The 18,192-nt window shown below is 43.6% G+C and overlaps 1 protein-coding gene across 2 annotated transcripts in view; it reads left to right on the forward strand.

The window, feature by feature from the left end:
* The window catches only part of LOC139228725 (scaffold attachment factor B1-like), a 47,337-nt gene extending 31,654 nt beyond the window's left edge, over positions 1-15,683 (forward strand). Inside the window, exons 13-17 of one of the 2 annotated variants that reach the window (XM_070860013.1) lie at positions 2,655-2,698; positions 4,489-4,763; positions 6,607-6,766; positions 9,895-9,989; positions 11,749-15,683. In XM_070860013.1, the coding sequence (XP_070716114.1) occupies positions 2,655-2,698; positions 4,489-4,763; positions 6,607-6,766; positions 9,895-9,989; positions 11,749-12,151 (977 nt within the window). In that variant the 3' untranslated portion in view covers positions 12,152-15,683. The remainder of the gene's footprint in view (positions 1-2,654; positions 2,699-4,488; positions 4,764-6,606; positions 6,767-9,894; positions 9,990-11,748) is intronic. The other variant, XM_070860014.1, reaches the window with a different exon arrangement.
* Positions 15,684-18,192: the final 2,509 nt, after the last annotated feature.

Here is an 18,192-nt window from a genome sequence, read left to right on the forward strand (position 1 = left end):
GATTTTATACATCTCAATGAGGCCTCTCCTCAGCCTCCTCTATTCCAAGGAGAACAAATCCAATCTGTCCTCCTAGCCTAGATTCTCCACTGCTGGCAACATCCACTTGTCTTGCAACACACACTAACCTGTGTATTATCCTCGAAGCAATATACTGCAGCTTCAGTTATCCCATTTACATACGAAAGCAACGTACTGCCGATGTTGGAAATCTGAAATCAAAACAGAAATGCTGCAAATACTCAGCAGGTCAAGCAGCATCTGTGAGGAGAGAAACAGTTAAGGTTTAGGTCGAAAGGTCATCGACTTGAAATGTTAACTGTTTCTCTCTCCACATATGCTGCCTGACATGCTGAGTATTGCCAGAATGTTGTTTTTATTCCATTAGCTACAGTCATAGAATGATACTGCACAGAAGGTCATTTGGCCCATTGTGCCTGGGATGAGCTTAACCAATTAATCCAACTCCTTTGCTGTTTTCCCAAAGCCCTGTAATGGTTTTCCCTTCAAGTATTTATTCAATTCTCTTTTTAAGAACATAAGATATCGGTAGACCATCTGACCCCTCGAGCCTGCTCCGCCATTCAATAAGATCATGGCTGATCCGATCTTGGCCTCAGCTCCCTGCCCGCTACTGATAACCCTTCACTCCCTTTTGAATGTTACAACAGTGACTACACTTCAAAAAGTACTTCATTGGCTGTAAAGCACTTTGAGATGTCTGGTGGTCGTGAAAGTTGCTGTATAAATGCAAGTCTTTATTGAATCTGCTTCCAGTGCCCTTTCAGGCAGTGCATTCAAGTTGCATTTTGAAAAAAAGGAAAAAAGTTTCCTCCTGCCTCTGGTTCTTTTGCCAATCGCCTTAAATCTATGTCTTCTGGTTAATGAATCTTCTGCCACTTGAAATAGTTTCTCCTTATTTACTCTTAACAAAACCATTCATGATTTTGAACACCTCTATCAAATCTCCCTTCACCGTCTCTGGTCCAAGGAGAACAAGCCCAGCTTCTCCAGTCTTGCCACATAACTGAAGTCCTCATCCCTGGAACCATTCCAGTAAGTCTCTCCAGAATTAGACACAATACTCCAGCTGAGGCCGAACTAATGTTTTATATAGGTGTAGCATAACTTCTTTGCTTTTGTGCTCTATGGGCTAGAAATTCAATTTTTGGCAGTTTTTTTTACGTCATTTTTCTTTTTTAAAAAAAAAAAACGCTAATCACTCCACTTTTTACGTGGGTACAATTAGCAAAACAATGCGCCCTGCGGTAAAAAGTCGGTGTTGCACGAGGATTCACCGTGGAAACAGCGGTCCTCGCCAACCTTAGTCTGAGGCCGATTACCGCCAAAAAGACGGAGACCGGCCGGTGCGCCGAACAGCTAATTTTAAGCGGTTGCTTTTTATTTCATCTTGCACACCATGTGCCTCTCTTCCACACCCTCTTCAAAATTATTGTGCCTCCTCATTCTTGCTATAAAGATGAATCTGCAAAGGGTTATAGACAGGCTTAAGTCAGTGGGCAAAAATTCGGCAGATGGAGTATAATGTGGGAAAATGTGTCGTTATCCACTTTAGCAGAAACAATCGTAAAGCAAATTATAATTTAAATGGAGAAAAATTGCAAAGTGCTGCAGACAGAGGGACCACAAAAAGTTAGTATGCAGGTACAGCAAGTAATCAGGAAGGCAAATGGAATGTTGGCCTTTATTGCAAGGGGGATAGAGTATAAAAGCAGGGAAGTCCTGCTACAACTGTACAGGGTATTGGTGAGGCCACCTGGAATTAAGGCTTTTCAGAGAAGGTTCACCAGGTTGATTCCGGGATGAGGGGGTTGACTTATGAGGATAGGTTGAGTAGGTTGGGCCTATACATAATGGAGTTCAGAAGAATGGGAGGTGATTTTATAATGAGGGAGCTGGACAAGGTGGATGCAGAGCGGACATTTCCATTCATAGGGGAATCTAGAACTAGGGGGCATAGTCTCAGCCCATTTAAAACTGAGATGAGAAATTTCTTGTAAATCTATGGAATTCTCTGTCCCAGGGAGCTGTGGAGGCTGGGCCTTTGAATATATTTAAGGCGGAGATAAGACAGATTTTTGAGCGATAAGGGATTAAAGGGTTATGGGGAGCGGGCAGGGAAGTGGAGCTGTGTACATGATCAGATCAGCCATGGTCTTATTGAATGGTGGAGCAGGCTCGAGGGGTTAGGTAGCCTACTCCTGCTATTTCTTATGTATCATTTCACACTTCTCTGCATTAAATTTCAACTGAGGTGTGTGCTGATTTCACCAGTCTGTCTGTCCTCCAGAGGTTTTTTCTATGTTCCTCATTGTTTACTAAATTTCAGTTTTGTATCATCTACAGACTTTAAAATGATGCGCTAAATACCCAAGTCCAGGTCATTAATATACATCAAAAAGAGCAGTGGTCCTAAAACCGACCAATGCGGGGGGGGGCGCCACTGTACACTTTCCTCCAGTCTGAATAGCTCGGCATTAATAGCAAAAATCTGTTTATTCTGAGGCTGTTCAATTCCAACCCGTCACCGACTGACACATTTGACATACTGATGAGTCACATTTTGTGTGGAATAAAAAGCACAGCAGTGGTTGAGTTTTTAATGGTTGCTTTCCTTTCTGATTATTTTCTAGGAAGTCGAGGTACAGAAAGGAGGAGAAGTCGAGAAAGGAGGAAGGTAAGTTCTGGCTTTACAGTTACTGCAGCTGAATGCAAGGGGCCGTTGCTTGTCTGTATTGCTGTGTGCTCCAACTGCAAGGTGTGAGAAGCATGCTTGCTGCCTGTCACTGTAGTTCCTGTGATCTGAAGCCTAGAGGAGTGTTATGTTGAGCTGATGTGAGGAGTTGAAACACCTTTGGTGTCTCTCTTTGTTTAGGAATGACTCATTTAATTTTGCATTTCAAGCACCAGGGTTTCCCAGGGCACAGTTTGGCACAATCTGAATTGTTTGATTCTTTCCCCTCAGCAGGTTTTCTTTTCTTTTTTTAAACATCAGTTTGGTTTGTTTCTGATCGAATGTTTCTTTAAAGTGGTTTTAGTGTGAAGACCAAAAAGGAATTGATATCCCTTATAAATTGTTCAATGGGCACACGTTACTTGTTCATATTTAACATGTTGACCCTTGCGGTTTTAGTGTATCTCTACTTTTAATTGGATACATGTATGAAGTACTGTTTAAAATGATGAAAGGATGGGGTGGGGTAGATCGAAGCAGACGGTTTCCAGTAGTTGAGGGGTCAAGAACGAAGGACGACAGATAGAAGATTAAATGCAAGAGATTTAGAACATAGGGCGAGAGAAACTTCTTCATGCACAGCATTGTGAAGCTGTGACATTTACTTCCAGGGTTGGTAGTTGAGGCAGAATCTGTCAACATTGAAGGCAGTTGGACACAGAGAGAATGAGCTTGCATTTCTATAGCGCTTTTCACCACCACAGGCTGCCCCAAAGCGCTTTACTTTCTTTTGAAGTGTACTGACTGTTGCAATGTAGGAAACGTGGCAGCCAATTGGCGCACAACAAGCTCCCACAAACAGCAACAAAATAATGATCAGATAATCTGTTTGTGATGTCGATTTGGGGAGAACTCTGCTGCTTTTCTTTCAACAGTGCCATTTGATCTGAGAGAGCAGATGGGGCTTCTGTTTAATGTCTCATCTGAAAGACGGGGCCTCTGGCAGTGCAACGCTCCCTTAGTACTGCACTGAGCGTTAACCTCGATTGTACGGCTGAATGAATCGGCTGTTGAAGGGATAGGTAAATGTGATTAGTGCACATCACCTGCACGTGGTTCTAAGTTCGAGTATTGCCTTTTGCAAGTTGTGTATCAACCAAAGCCAAATTGTGCAGAGCAATTATTAGCAATTGTCTGTCATGATTATATTGCACAATTTGTGTTGCTGCATTGCAATTTATTATGTATAAGCTGTGGCTCAGTGTGTAACCCATGAATCAGAATGTTGTGGGTTCAAGTCCCACTCCATCGACTTGAGCACATAATCCAGACTGACACTCCAGTGAGGGAGCGCTGCATTGTCACAAGTCATCTCTTTCAGATGAGACGTTAAACTGAGACCCTGTCTGATCCCTCAGGTGGACGTAAAAGATACCATGACACAATTTTAAAGAGGAGCAGGGGAGCTATCCCCAGTGCAAGATTTATCACTCAATGAACAGCACAATAACAGATTGTGTGGTCATTGTCACATTGCTGTTTGTGGAAGCTTGCTGTTCAGAAATTGGCTGTCGCGTTTCCCACATTACAACAGTGGCTACACTTCAGAAGTACTTCATTGGCTGTAAAGTGCTTTGGGATGTTCTGAGGTTAGGAAAGGTGCTATATAAATGCAAATCTTTCTTTGTGAAGACTTTGCTCAAAATACCCAGTACAATTGGGGATTTAATGTGTCACTAAATTGAGCCTTGGGCCAGAGTTAATCTTCCATGATTTTCTTTCTGGGAAAACAGACGAGGTCCAGGAGTCAAAACGGAATATCTCGTAGCAAAAATAGAGTAAAAGAAATTGTATCCTTCGAGACATTGATAACACTGAGAGATCGAGAACGAGAGCGAGAGCGAGATCGAGAACGAGAAATAAATCGACAACGAGATCTTGCAATAAATCGACAACGAGATCAAGAAGAACAACGAGATCGAGAACCAGATCGATACCGTGAACAATACGGCAATCGATACAGAGACCAGGACTACCAAAGAGATGTATGGGATTTTGAGAGACCCAGGTCAGTTCAAATTTCTGCATCTGACTAAGTTCTCAACTGCCTTTGCTTCGCGTGAGAAAAATGGTGAAATTTTGCATGCTGATTTAAGGACACGTTATGTAAAGTTGTCTGAGAAAGAAGCAATTAAAAATAGATAGCAAGAGTACTAAGAACATCTTCGCAAAGTGAACCTCCCTCCCTCCCTCCCTCCCTCCCTCCCTCCCTCCCTCCCTCCCTCCCTCCCTCCCTCCCTCCCTCCCTCCCTCCCTCCCTCCCTCCCTCCCTCCCTCCCTCCCTTCCCGCGCGCCCCCTCCCTCCATCTCCCTCCCTCCCTCCCTCCCTTCCCGCGCGCCCCCTCCCTCCATCTCCCTTCCCGCGTGCGGTCCTTGTGCATGAAATACAAAGTTATCAGGTATAGCAAGTAATCAGGAAGGCAAATGGAATGTTGGCCTTTATTGCAAGGGGGATAGAGTATAAAAGCAGGGAAGTCCTGCTACAACTGTACAGGGTATTGGTGAGGCCACACCTGGAGTACTGCGTACAGTTTTGGTCTCCGTATTTAAGAAAGGATATACTTGCATTATGGCAGTTCAGAGAAGGTTCACTAGGTTGTTTCCGGTGATGAAGGGGTTAACTTACGAAGAAAGGTTGAGTAGGTTGGGCGTATATTCATTGGAGTTCAGAAGAATGAGGTGTGATCTTATTGAAACATATAAGATACTGAGGGAGCTCGATAAGGTGGATGCAGAGAAGATATTTCCACTCCAGGGGAAACTAAAACTAGGGGGCATAGTTTCAGAATAAGGGGTCGTCCATTTAAAACTTGAGATGAAGTGGAATTTCTTCTCTGTCTGTGGAATTCTCTGCCCCAGAGAGCTGTGGAGGCTGGGTCATTGAATATATTTAAGGCGGAGATAGACAGTTTTTTGAGCAATAAGGGAATAAAGGGTGATGAGCGGGCAGGGAAGTGGAGCTGAGTCCATGATCAGATCAGCCATGATCTTACTAAATGGCGGAGCAGGCTCCTATTATGTTCTTATGTATCCCGTATGCCTTCTTAAACACCCTATCTATCCATCCTGCTGCCTTCAGGGACCTGTGGACATGCACTCCAAGGACCTCTGCTTCTCTACACTTCTCAGTGTCCTATCAATAATTGTGTATTTTGTCCCCAAATGCATTACCCCACACTTCTCAGGATTGAATTCCGTTTGCCACTGTTCTTTCTGCCCACCTGACCAGTCCATTGATGTCTTCCTGCATTCTACAGCTTTCTTCTTCATTATCAACCACACAGTCGATTTTTGTATCATCTGCAAACTTCTTAATCATAGCCCCTACATTCAAGTCTAAATCTTTGATATATACCTCTTAATTTAACCACAAAGGGCTGAATTTAACTTGTCTGTGGCAATGTTGCCTGGTGATTTTTTGATTCTAATTTAGTCCTGGTGTGGATAGACTAGAGAAGCTGGGGTTCTCCTTAGAGCAGAGAAGGTTATGGGGAGATTTAAGAGGTGTTCAAAATTATGAAGGGTTTTGAGAAACTGTTTCCAGTGACAGAGGGTCAGTAACCAGAGGACTCAGATTTAAGGTAATCGGCAAAAGAAACAGAGGAGCGATGAGAATTTTCTTTCCGCAGCGAATTATGATCTGGAATGCACTGCCTGAACGGGTGGTGGAAGTAGATTCAGTTATAACTTCAAATGGGAATTGGATATATACCTGAAAATGAGAAATTTGCAAGGCTGTGGGGAAAAAGCGGGGGGAGTGGGACCAATTGGCTAACTCTTTCACAGATGGGCCAAATTATCTCGTGCTGTAAGATTCCATGAATCCTGAAGAGTTTATTATCTTTTCCCAGCAGAGACCGTGATGTGTGGCAACGCGAAAGCCCATGGGAGCGGGAAGGTCGAGAAATGCTGGAAATGGAACGAGACAGACTGCAGATTGAGAGGATGCACCTTGAGAGAGAGAGACTGGAGCGAGAGGCACTGGAGAGGGAGAGATTGCTCATAGAAGGGGTAAGGAACAGAAATTGCCGACGCATTGTGCTAACACATCTACAGACAGACTCAATTGAAGGGGAAATGGAATTAGGAGTATGAATGGCCAGTCCTTGTATGAGAACTTCACAAAACACAAATTAAACTGAGGAACTAGAGATGCTATGTGATATGAGAACAGAAACTTGGCTTCAGCCAGAGGGGAACTGGGAACTAAATATTCCTCGCTATAAAATATTCAGGAATAATAGAGAAGGTTAAAGGGAAGAACAGCATCCTGCATAATCTCAAAACCTCGATTAAATCTCCTCTTAACCTACTGCTCCAGTGGGAACAGTCCCAATATCTCAAGTCTCTCCTCATAGATATAGTTTTCCATCCCTGGTGAGTGTACATTGTACGCTATCTATGGCTTTAATGCCCTTTCTATAATGGGACGTCCCAAAACTGCACACAACTAATGATTCATCCTATATTATTCACATTCATCTCACGCCCCCTCCCACCGCCATGCACAATTTTGCTTATTGGTTCCATTGGTTATGGAAATGAGGTCCTGGTCTGTAATGTCATGTATTTCTGTGACAGTTGGGCTCTTCTGAAGGGAGTTTCAGGATTGCGATATTCCCCAAGAATAGAATTGTGGCTTTGTAGCCAGTGAGAGACACGACCATATCTACGCCTGTCAGGATCATAGGCTTAAGTTTGGCTGTAGGCTTCTCTGGGAGTTGAAAGGAAAAAGGTGAGAAACGGAGAGAGAGAAATTGAAGGCCATGCAGATAGAGAGCAAGAGGAGGAAAACAGTGAAACGCTGAGAGGTCGTCTGAAATATTTAGTGGGACATAAGTAGTTACGTTGAGAAGGTTACAAATTTAATTTCTATGTTTAGCTCATGAGTGGTGTAGTGGAATTCGATTACTGATAGAAAATAAGAGGGAAAAGAGAGAGTCGGGCTTTTCCCATTGCCCGATGGGTTAGTATGTTTGTTGAGTGAGCAGGGCATCCATCTAGATCGAATAGCTTGCTGTGTCAAGGCTCGTGAGCAATTGAAGCAAGATACAGGATGGTGACTGATGCCTGTAGAACTGTACCTCAGTGAATGAGCAAAGGGGAGAAGGCTTTCATTCAGGATTCTGCTGCCGCTTGATAATAGTCATAGCTTCCGAGCGAGAGAGACCAGACCATTTCAGTATCGGTTAATTTTACGTTAAGAAAGATGCTTATCACAGTGACATTATCACTGAATTGTTAGTCTGGTACAGTGAGGTGCAATGCTGCTTTAAAACCTGCTGAGTCCACCCGAGCCATAGAGACAGTGAGGCTTCAGTTTGACCAGTCTGTGCTGAACTATGTCTACCGGGCCTGAGCACCCTGGCTACAAATGGAAAAATCAGCCAGGATCGCCCATCCCTTCCCCCACCCCCCCCAGCCTTAGGTCATTATCCAGTGATTCCCCACTGATACTGTACAGATATGTGGATATTAGTGGAGGACAATATCGGGACTCGCCTGCTGTGCCCATTGATAGCCACTTGTGTATAAAGATTGATTACTTGGACAGGGTATCTGAGATCACCAGGCTCCTGTGGAACTCCACCCAAGCATGAGCCTGCACCGTCAGAAAATGAATGGTGAGAAAGGAAGGTCGGGAGAATATAATGTTGCCAAAAAGAGTAGTAAGCCTGATACTTGGGAGGATTTTATAATTCAACAAATGATCAAGAAAGGGAAACTAGAATATGAGAGTAAACTAGCAACAGACATAAAAACAGACCGTAAAAGTTTCTATAGATATGTGAAAAGGATAGCGAAAGTAAATGTGGGTCTCTTACAGGCTGAGACAGAAGAATTATAATGGGGAATAAGGAAATGGTGGAGAAATTAAACAAATACTTTGTCTTCACGGAAGAAGCAAAAAATCTCCCGGAAATAGTGGAGAACCAAGGATCGAGTGAGAATGAGGAACTGAAGAAATTAGTATTAGTAAAAAAAAAAAAGTACTGTAGAAATTAATGGGACTGAAAGTCGATAAATCCCCTGGACCTGATCGTCTACGTCCTAGAGTTTTAAGAAGTAGTTATGCATTGGTTGTCATCATCCAAAATTCCATAGATTCTAGAACGGTTCCCGTGGATTGGGGTATCTGATGTAACCCTGTTATTTAAGAAGGGGTGGTGGGGGAGAGAGAAAACGGGGAAATACAGACCAGTTAGCCTGACATCAGTAGTGGGGAAAATGCTGGTATCTATTATTTAAGGATGTGGCAACAGGGCACTTGGAAAATAATAATAGCATTGGACAGAGTCAACACGGATTTATGAAAGGGAAATCATGTTTGACAAATCTGTTTTTTGAGGTTGTAACTAGCAGAATAGATAAGCGGGAACCAGTGGGTGTCTTATATGGCACCCTCAAGCCCTGGCCTATGCCGGATAAGGGATTTTTGCCGAGCATGGGGAGGTCTCGTTAAATTGGATGGTACAGGTACTGAGCAAGGTGATATCGGGGATGGCTGGCTTGGGACTGGGTGTGCGGCGGAGAGATCGTGTGTGTGGGGGGGGGGAGGGGGGAGGGGGAGGGGAGGCTCGTGGATCGCGGAGTCAGGCCAGCGATAGCGGGAGTCAGCTCATGTCAGAGTTCTGCGCATTCGCTACCTGGTGGCTGGGAATGGTGCCGGACGAGAGGTAAGGGAGTTTCAACCTGTCTGGATTTTCAGAAGACATTCGATAAGGAGCCACACAAAAGGTTATTAAACAAAATTAGGGCTTATGGGATTGGGGATTAATATACTAGCATGGATTGAGGATTGTTAACGGACAGAAAAGAGTAGGAATAAATGGGTCATTTTTGGGTTGGTAAGCTGTAACTAGTGGGTACTGCAAAGATCAGTGCTTGGGCCTCAGCGACTCTCAGTCTGGGTCAATGATTTGGATGATTCTGTCATCCAACTTTATATCAACAACAAACTTGGATATTTTGTATTTGGTCCCAGTTTGAGAGTCCGTACAAGGCTCCCTCTGAGATGGTTTAGGCAGGTACAAAAAAATTCAACATAGTTGACATACAGGTTGGTTTAAGGAGGTGCTTTCATAAAGAATGTGTTTGTTTACAACAGCATATAGTAACCGTGTGTGTCCATTCTACAGAGGAGGCGACAACAGGAGGAAATACGTCGAGAGAAGGAAGAGCTGTTCCGTGAGCTGCGCTACGAACAATCTCTGAGAAGGTCTTACGATGATAGGTAAACACAGTTTCACTTTGCTTTGTAGGTCATTGTAAGATGGGGAAATTCCCATTACTGATAGTGTCCCCAGTAAATACACTGTATGTTGCATTATACAGATCAACCAAGTCCAGGATTTGATCCTTGGTCGGTGTTTAGCCAGCTGATCTTAGCCAGGGCCTGAGTGAAGGCGCTGAAATTACTTCCAATAACCAAGGTTAGGGAGGGGGAAAGTTATTGGCTTGGGTTCCCACTCCTGATCACTGCCGGCCGAGGGTATGATTGAGTTTGGTTGGATCGCAGCAGAATTGAATAAACTGCCAGCATGAACTGTCGACTCCCAGCATCTGTCAAACTGAACCTGGCATTGACTCCATCAGGAGCTGAGAGTTGAAGGAATTAAATATTGAAAGTTAGAAGGGAAAGACTTTATAATTGTCCACTTTTTTTTTTTGTAAAAAGGCAAACCTGCAATATTCAACCTGCAACTACCTGCAGCCCAGAAATAGTGCTGAAGTTTGCGCTTTGTCTCAGCCCAAAAGTCAAACTTCTTCAGCTTCGTGCACATTAATGATAACATAAGAAATAGGAACAGGAGCAGGCCATACGGTCCCTCAAGCCTGCTCTGCCATTCAATAAGATCATGGCTGATCTGATCATGGACTTGGCTCCATTTCCCCATCCGTTCCCCATAACCCCTTATCCCCTTATCATTTTAGAAACTCTCTATTTCTGACTTAAATTTATTCAATGTCCCAGCTTCCACAGTTCTCTGAGGCAACGAATTCCACAGATTTACAACCCTCTGAGAAGAAATTTCTACTTATCTCTGTTTTAAATGGGCGGCCCCTTATTCTGCCCTCTAGTTCTAGTCTCCACCATCAGTGGAAACATCCTCTCTGCATCCACCTTGTCAAGCCCCCTCATAATCTTATACATTTCGATAAGATCATCTCTCATTCTTATGAATTCTAATGAGTAGAGGCCCAACCTCCTCAACCTTTCCTCATAAGTCAACCCCCTCATCTCCGGAATCAGCCTAGTGAACCTTTTCTGAACTGCCTCCAAAGCAAGTATATCCTTTCGTAAATATGGAAACCAAAACTGCACGCAGTATTCCAGGTCCTCACCAATACCTTTACATAGTAAGACTTCCCTGCTTTTATACTCCATCCTCTTTGCAATAAAGGCCAAGATACCATTTGCCTTCCTGATCACTTGCTGTACCTGCATACTATCCTTTTGTGTTTCATGCACAAGTACCCTCAGGTCCCGCTGTACTGCAGCACTTTGCAATCTTTCTCCATTTTGATTTTTTTTTCTGCCAAAGTGCATGACCTCACACTTTCCAACATTATACTCCATCTGCCAAATTTCTGCCCACTCACTCAGCCTGTCTATGTCCTTTTGCAGATTTTTTATGTCCTCCTCACACATTGCTTTTCCTCCCATCTTTTTATCGTCTGCAAACTTGGCTACGTTACACTCAGTCCCTTCTTCCAAGTCGTTAATATAAATTGTAAATAGTTGGGGTCCCAGCACTGATCCCTGCGGCACCCCACTAGTTACTGGTTGCCAACCCAAGAATGAACCATTTCTGTTAGTTAACCAATCCTCTATCCATGCTAATATATTACCCCCAACCCTGTGAACTTTTATCTTGTGCAGTAACCTTTTGAACCATGAATGCTGCTGCTGATCTTTGTAAATCTGTAAGATGTGAGTTGTGACTTGTTTTAAAAGCCTATTGTTTTATCCTTGATTCCACCTCGAGCAGTGTCCATCCAACACAGCCTGTAGCCTACAATGAAAACCGAGGGCTGTCAGATTACCTGGGGCTGATCGCCCCCAAAGAGACAGTCGGCCAGCCGACCAGAAAACACCAAGTCTGGTTCGACGAGAACGATGAGGAGGTCAAGGACTTAATAAGCCGCAAGCGCAAGGCATTTCACAGCATGAAACAACAACCTAACTCAACAGCAAAAAAGCAGCTCTACAGACAACTAAAGGCCGAGGTCCAACAAAAAACCCGCGACCTAAAGAACAAATGGTCGGTGGAGAAAGCGCAGGAGATCCAGCAGTTAGCTGAGAACCAAGACATGCAAGCGTTCTTTAGTCAGTCAAGACCACCTACGGCCCAAGTAACCAAGGCCCTACCCCACTTTTGGCCAAGAACATAAGAAGTGGGAGCAGGAGTAGGCCGTTTGGTCCCTTGAGCCTGCTCCACCATTCAATAAGATCATGGCTGATCTGATCTTGGCCTCAACTCCACTTCCCCGTCCGCTCCCCATAACCCTTGACTCCCTCATCATTCAAAAATCTGTCTATCTCCACCTTAAATATATTCAAAGACCCAGCCTCCACAGCTCTCTGGGGTAGAGAATTCCAAAGATTCACGACCCTCTGAGAGAAGAAAAGCTACAACATCCATGCGTGTTGGCCTAGTGCTCTGATATCGAGTGCCATTCTCGATGGTCAGATTAATGGCTGCGGCTACCCTGGAGGGTTATAAATAGGGTGAACTCTAAACACAACTTGAAATGACTGCATTTCTCTGCAAATATAACTGATCCTATACATATCGTATGTAAATTGGTGTTCCTGAGTTAGAGAGGGCCAAACTGCTTTCCAGTTCCTGATCACTATCCAATCATCCCTGCTAGAAAGTACGTGCTCGCGTGCATAGGTGTCTGCAGTTATTGTGGGGGACAGAATAGCGATGACCCCATGGTTGAATCCCCTGATGATAGCTGGGGTGGAAGAGATGGAAATTGGGAACAACAAGATCAAACAATGTGTCATGAATACATTTACAGCGCTCCTTCAAAAGAAATATTACCCTCCATTTTATTGGACCTTCATAGAAAGAAGGGTTAGAATTCAACAGATTATGAATCCCTGCCATTGGGGTTCTTATTTCACAGCATCATTTCTTGCAGCAATCAGGGGCAGCTACTGGGGATAGGCAGCCCGCTCCAGGGTTAAATAAACTGCAAGGTTAGGACCCTGAAAGGCTTCCACTCAGAGCAGTTCAAGTTTAAATAAACTGAGCCTGCGCTGAACACCAGACTACAGCATTAAACTGCAGATCTATGCCAGGGAGTGTAAACACACAGATGAACACAAAAAAGACACCAATGTAAAATTAATTTTTCAGAGCAAATTTTACAAGAAGCCTCTTTGCAGATTTCCACTAGCAGTTACGCATGCAGAAGGGAACAATTTAAGCAACTATAATGGGTCTGGATAATTAGCTAAATAAAAAAGCTTGCGTGCGATACTAACATGGAAGGATAGGTTTGCTGCATATTCTCAACCAGTGAGAACCTTTGATAGCTTGAATTAAAATTAACCGTAAAAAAATGCAGTGTGATCCATACTGCTCAAAGAAAACAGCGTAGTGTAGGGATGAAAAATGTTCACGTCACCTGCGTGCTACAATGAGATTGGTTTATTTGAAATTTCGGCATCTTGGTGCGTGGCATCAGTCTCCATACAAGAGAGACAGAGCCCAGGAAGTACGGCCCACGTGTGTAGCTGAGCACACGGCCGCTGAACGCTGGGCTGGAGTGACAAATGGTGTTTGTGTTAGTAAATACATTTTAAAATATGCTATTGTTTTTGCTGTCAATAACTGAAAGATTAAGTGGTCAACTTGGCCAGCTCACGGCGAGGATTAATCAGATTAAGAAAACAAAAAGAGAAAAACTGCTAAACAGGAGGGCAAAGAAAGAGAAAGTGATAATCACCTTCCCGTTCAGAGACGAACATTGAATGGGTGGAATGTTATGGGGCAGGTTGCAGGCCCCATGCAGAGTTGTGAAGGAGCAGAAATTTCATTTCACTCTTGCATCACAAAAGTTAGTCGCATTAAGCTACATGTTAAATTATCGGGAATGAACTGGACGATAATCCACAGAAGCTCTTCAGAAACAAGTCAGAACATGCAACGCATATTCTGCAGTAGTGCAACTTTTTACACTGCTTGGGACTGTCATTAAATGAGGCAGGGGAGGCATGTAGAGAGAGACAAATCACTTCAGTACAACTAAAAAGAAACATCAGTCAAATTTATATATTGCCCTTGGCTAAAAAGGTATCGATTTGAATCACCAGTTTACTCTACATTCAAAGTCTTCGAGGACCAGTAAGACATTTATTGAAGGAGAAAACTGTTCTTTGTTTCTCTGTTCATTACATGCAGTGACCAGAGTGGGGAAAGCTTGCTGCAGGATATAGCTTGGAATCATGATTAGGTACAAAGAAGTCAGTGGTATCTTCCAGTCAGGATTTATACGGTAACAGATATATTAGCCGGCAAAATAACCAGCAACCGCCCAATCAGACCCACAGCAAAAAAATCTTGCACACAATATAGACATCTACATAAGAACATAAGAAATAGCAGCAGGAGTGGGCCAACTCTGATGCAGCAAATTCCACAGATTTACAACCCTCTGAAAGAAGAAATTTCTCCTCATCTGTTTTAAATAGGCGGCCGCTTATTCTAAGATCGTGCCCTCTAGTTCTAATCTCCACCATCAGTGGAAACATCCTCTCTGCATCCACCTTGTCAAGCCCCCTCATAATCTTACATGTTTCGATAAGATCACCTCTCATTCTTGTGAATTCCAATGAGTAGAGGTCCAACCTACTCAACCTTTCCTCATAAGTCAACCCCTTTATCACTGGAACCTTCTCTGAACTGCCTCCAAAGCAAAAATATCCCCTTTGCAATAAAGGCCAAGATACCATTGGCCTTCCTGATCACTTGCTGTACCTGCATACTATCTTTTTGTGTTTCATACACAAGTACCCCCAGGTCCTGCTGTACTGTGGCACTTTGCAATCTTTCTCCATCTAAATAATAACTTGCTCTTTGATTTTTTTCTGCCAAAGTGCATGACCTCACACTTTCCAACATTATATTCCATCTGCCAAATTTTTGCCCACTCACTTAGCCTGTCTATGTCCTTTAGCAGATTTTTTGTGTCTTCCTCTCGCATTGCTTTTCCTCCCACCTTTGTATCGTCAGCAAACTTGGCTACAATACACTCAGTTGTTAGTTAATATAGATTGTAAATAGTTGAGGTCCCAGCACTGACCCCTGCGGCACTGCACAAGTTACTGGTTGCTAACCAGAGAAAGAACCATTTATCCTGACTCTTTTCTGTTAGCCAATCCTCTATCCATGTTAATATATTACCCCCAACCCTGTGAACTTTTATCTTGTGCCGTAATCTTTTATGTGGCACCTTGTCAAATGCCTTCTGGAAGTCCAAATACATCACATCCACTGGTTCCCTTTTATCCACCCTGTAATTTCCCCTTCATAAATCTAAGCTGACTCTGCCTGACCAAATTTTGCTTTACCAAATGTCCTGCTACAGCTTCTTTAATAATGGACTCCAACATTTTCCCAACCACAGATGTTAGGCTAACTGGTCTATAGTTTCCTGCTTTTTGTCTGCCTCCTTTTTTAAATAGGGGCCTCTCCAATGAGTATAGGCTGAACCTTTCTTCATAAATCAACCCCTTCATCTCCGAAATCATTAAGTGAATAACAGCCTCCAATGCAAGTATATCCTTAACTATGGAGACCAAAACTGCATGCAGTACTCCAGGTGTGGCCTCACCAATACCCTGTACTGTTGTCGCAGGACTTCTCTGCTTTTATACACCATCCCCCTTGTAATAAAGGCCAACATTCCATTTGCGTTCCTGATTACTTGCTGTACCTGCTTACCAACTTTTGTGTTTCCTGTACAAGGACCCCAGCATAAGGACATCAAATGCACATGGTTTCAAAACGACCTCATCTTTGTTTTGTGGAGTTACATCATAGCCCGTGTATAGCAGTGACTGAGCAAGCTTGCAATTCAAACCCAAAAGAATATTTTGTGTTGGTCTGATTGGCAGTATTTATTGCCTTGAACTTATGATCAATGACAATTTAGTTATTTGAATTAGCAGTCCTTTTGCACAATTTTCTGGCATTTAAAATGCAAACGGGACTGTCTATACTCTTCCCCTCCATTGAGAAAACACAACAAAGGATCCCTCATTCCAGAATACAAGATACAGCATTCACCAGCAGTGCAGGTCTCAGCGAGTTATGATGGCTTCCCATGTGGCTCCAGACTCTGCCATTGCACAAAAACAAAAGCAGGGCAAGGATTTGGGGAACTTGGTCTTTCTACACAATGGTGGTTTTCCAACACAACAGTGGTGGGCAGCAAGTGTACAGAACCACAGCAGGCAAGTAAAGCACACACTGAAAACATAGATTTAGAGCAAAGTACATAAATACAATTTTATTATTAGTATGATGGCAACACACCAGGACTGTCACTCGTGAGGGACCTTAAAGTCTTTCATAGGGGCTCAAGCACAGACCAGATAGTACACTGAAGTTCTGCGTGCGCAGCCATTCTGAGTAAGCTGGAAGTCAGCCAGGGAGAGGAGATCCAGCTTCAGTAGAGCAGGATTTGGGGGCACAAATAAAGTACTGCGATTTAGTTTGCAGTACGGGGTACTGTCGTTTATTACTGAATGCACATTGGCTGCCGTGTCGCCCACTTTACATAAACCGATTGGCTTTTTGCAAACATTTGAATATAATGTATTATAGTTCTCCCCCCCCCCCCCCCCCAATGATTGGTAGTGTGGAGTGTAGGCACTGCTGCACTTATTTTCATATACTTGTTCGCTTGTGGCATTTTTAAATTATTCAGGCAGCATTGGGAGCCTTAGTTGTGGAGAAATGATATTCACAACATTCCAAAAAGTGAAGCACTTTGACATTTTCGACAACAGTTTGCATTTATGTAGCACCTTTCACATCTTCAGGACCTCCCAAAACACATCACAGTCAATGACATGTTCTGAAGTATGGTCACTGCTGTTTTGTGGGAATCACCACAAGCAATATGCACACGGGTAGATGGATCTTGGTTAATTCCCTCAGTCGAGATTATGGGCTCAAATACTGGAGGGGGGCTTGAACCCACAATCTTCTGATTCGGAGGCAAGGGTGCTACCCACTGTGCCAAAGCTGATACCTTCTTCCCCCACCCCCCCCCCCCCCCCCCCCCCACTTCTTTCACCCCATCATTGGCAGCCATGCCTTTAGCATCTAGACCTTAAGCTCTGGAATTCCCACCCTAAACCCCACTCCCATTCCCTTCTCTTCCATCCATTAAGATGCTCCTTCAACTTACTTCGACCAAGCTTGGTATCAATTCATGTGTGATCACTCCTGTGCAGCGCTTCGAGACAATTACCATGTTAAAGACATTATATAAATACAAGTTTTTTCATTAGTGGAAACCATCACTACTGTTTCCGAGAGGGGATCAAGAGATAAGATGGGAGAGAGGAAAAGGAGGGATGAGATGTTAAGGTGTATTGTAAAACACAAAATTTTGTTTCACATCTGTCAAGGATTTCATTCACTTTCTAGGTTAAAACACCAACAAAGGGTTTCATTTTGCTGCAAAGCCATAAAGTTGGACATTGTTACAACAGGTGGATATTTACTGAGATTGGACTGCATTAAATTTTGAATTAAGTGTAATTGGTCTCACAGCAAAGCTAATTAAAGATATAAATCAATTGGGGTGATTAGCCTATATTGCTAAAAAGCTAAGCTACACGGGGAACCCAATGTTCTTTTACAAGTTACATGCTTTTTACCTATACTCTTCAGCCCTCTGTCCCCCAATTCCTGTGATCACTAGAAATGCCCAAGCTTCTGTCCGTGAGCTGTGCACCATGGAGCCTCAGGAACCACCTATATTAAGTTTAAATCAAGGCTTTCATTAACTGGCATGTATCTCAAACTGCTGACAGTAACTTGCTCTTGATGCTCTGACCTCTGATTTATCCACCAAAGACACAACAGTGCCAAGAACAACCCTTCCCTACATGATTCGAACAGAATAAGGCAACAAACACAAGTGCAAAAGGAATGGCGGTGTCTGGGCTTCTAGGGCCTGATTGCCAGGTTTTGGGGGCTGCATGTGACCCCACGGCTGCAGGTTGAACACACTGATTTGTCAAATTGAGACCAAGAGGTCTAAAGCCATAAACCAAGGATGCCCTGCAAAGTCCTATATCAGGATGGCATTGTCTTCATCTCTGTCTCCTGCTGCCCCCCGCCCCCACTCACCCCATCATCATATCCCAGAAAACCCGACACCCTTCGTTGTTCCCAGGACAC

This window comes from Pristiophorus japonicus, chromosome 18 (genome assembly GCF_044704955.1).
Source record: "Pristiophorus japonicus isolate sPriJap1 chromosome 18, sPriJap1.hap1, whole genome shotgun sequence".
Taxonomy (NCBI): Eukaryota; Metazoa; Chordata; class Chondrichthyes; family Pristiophoridae; genus Pristiophorus; species Pristiophorus japonicus.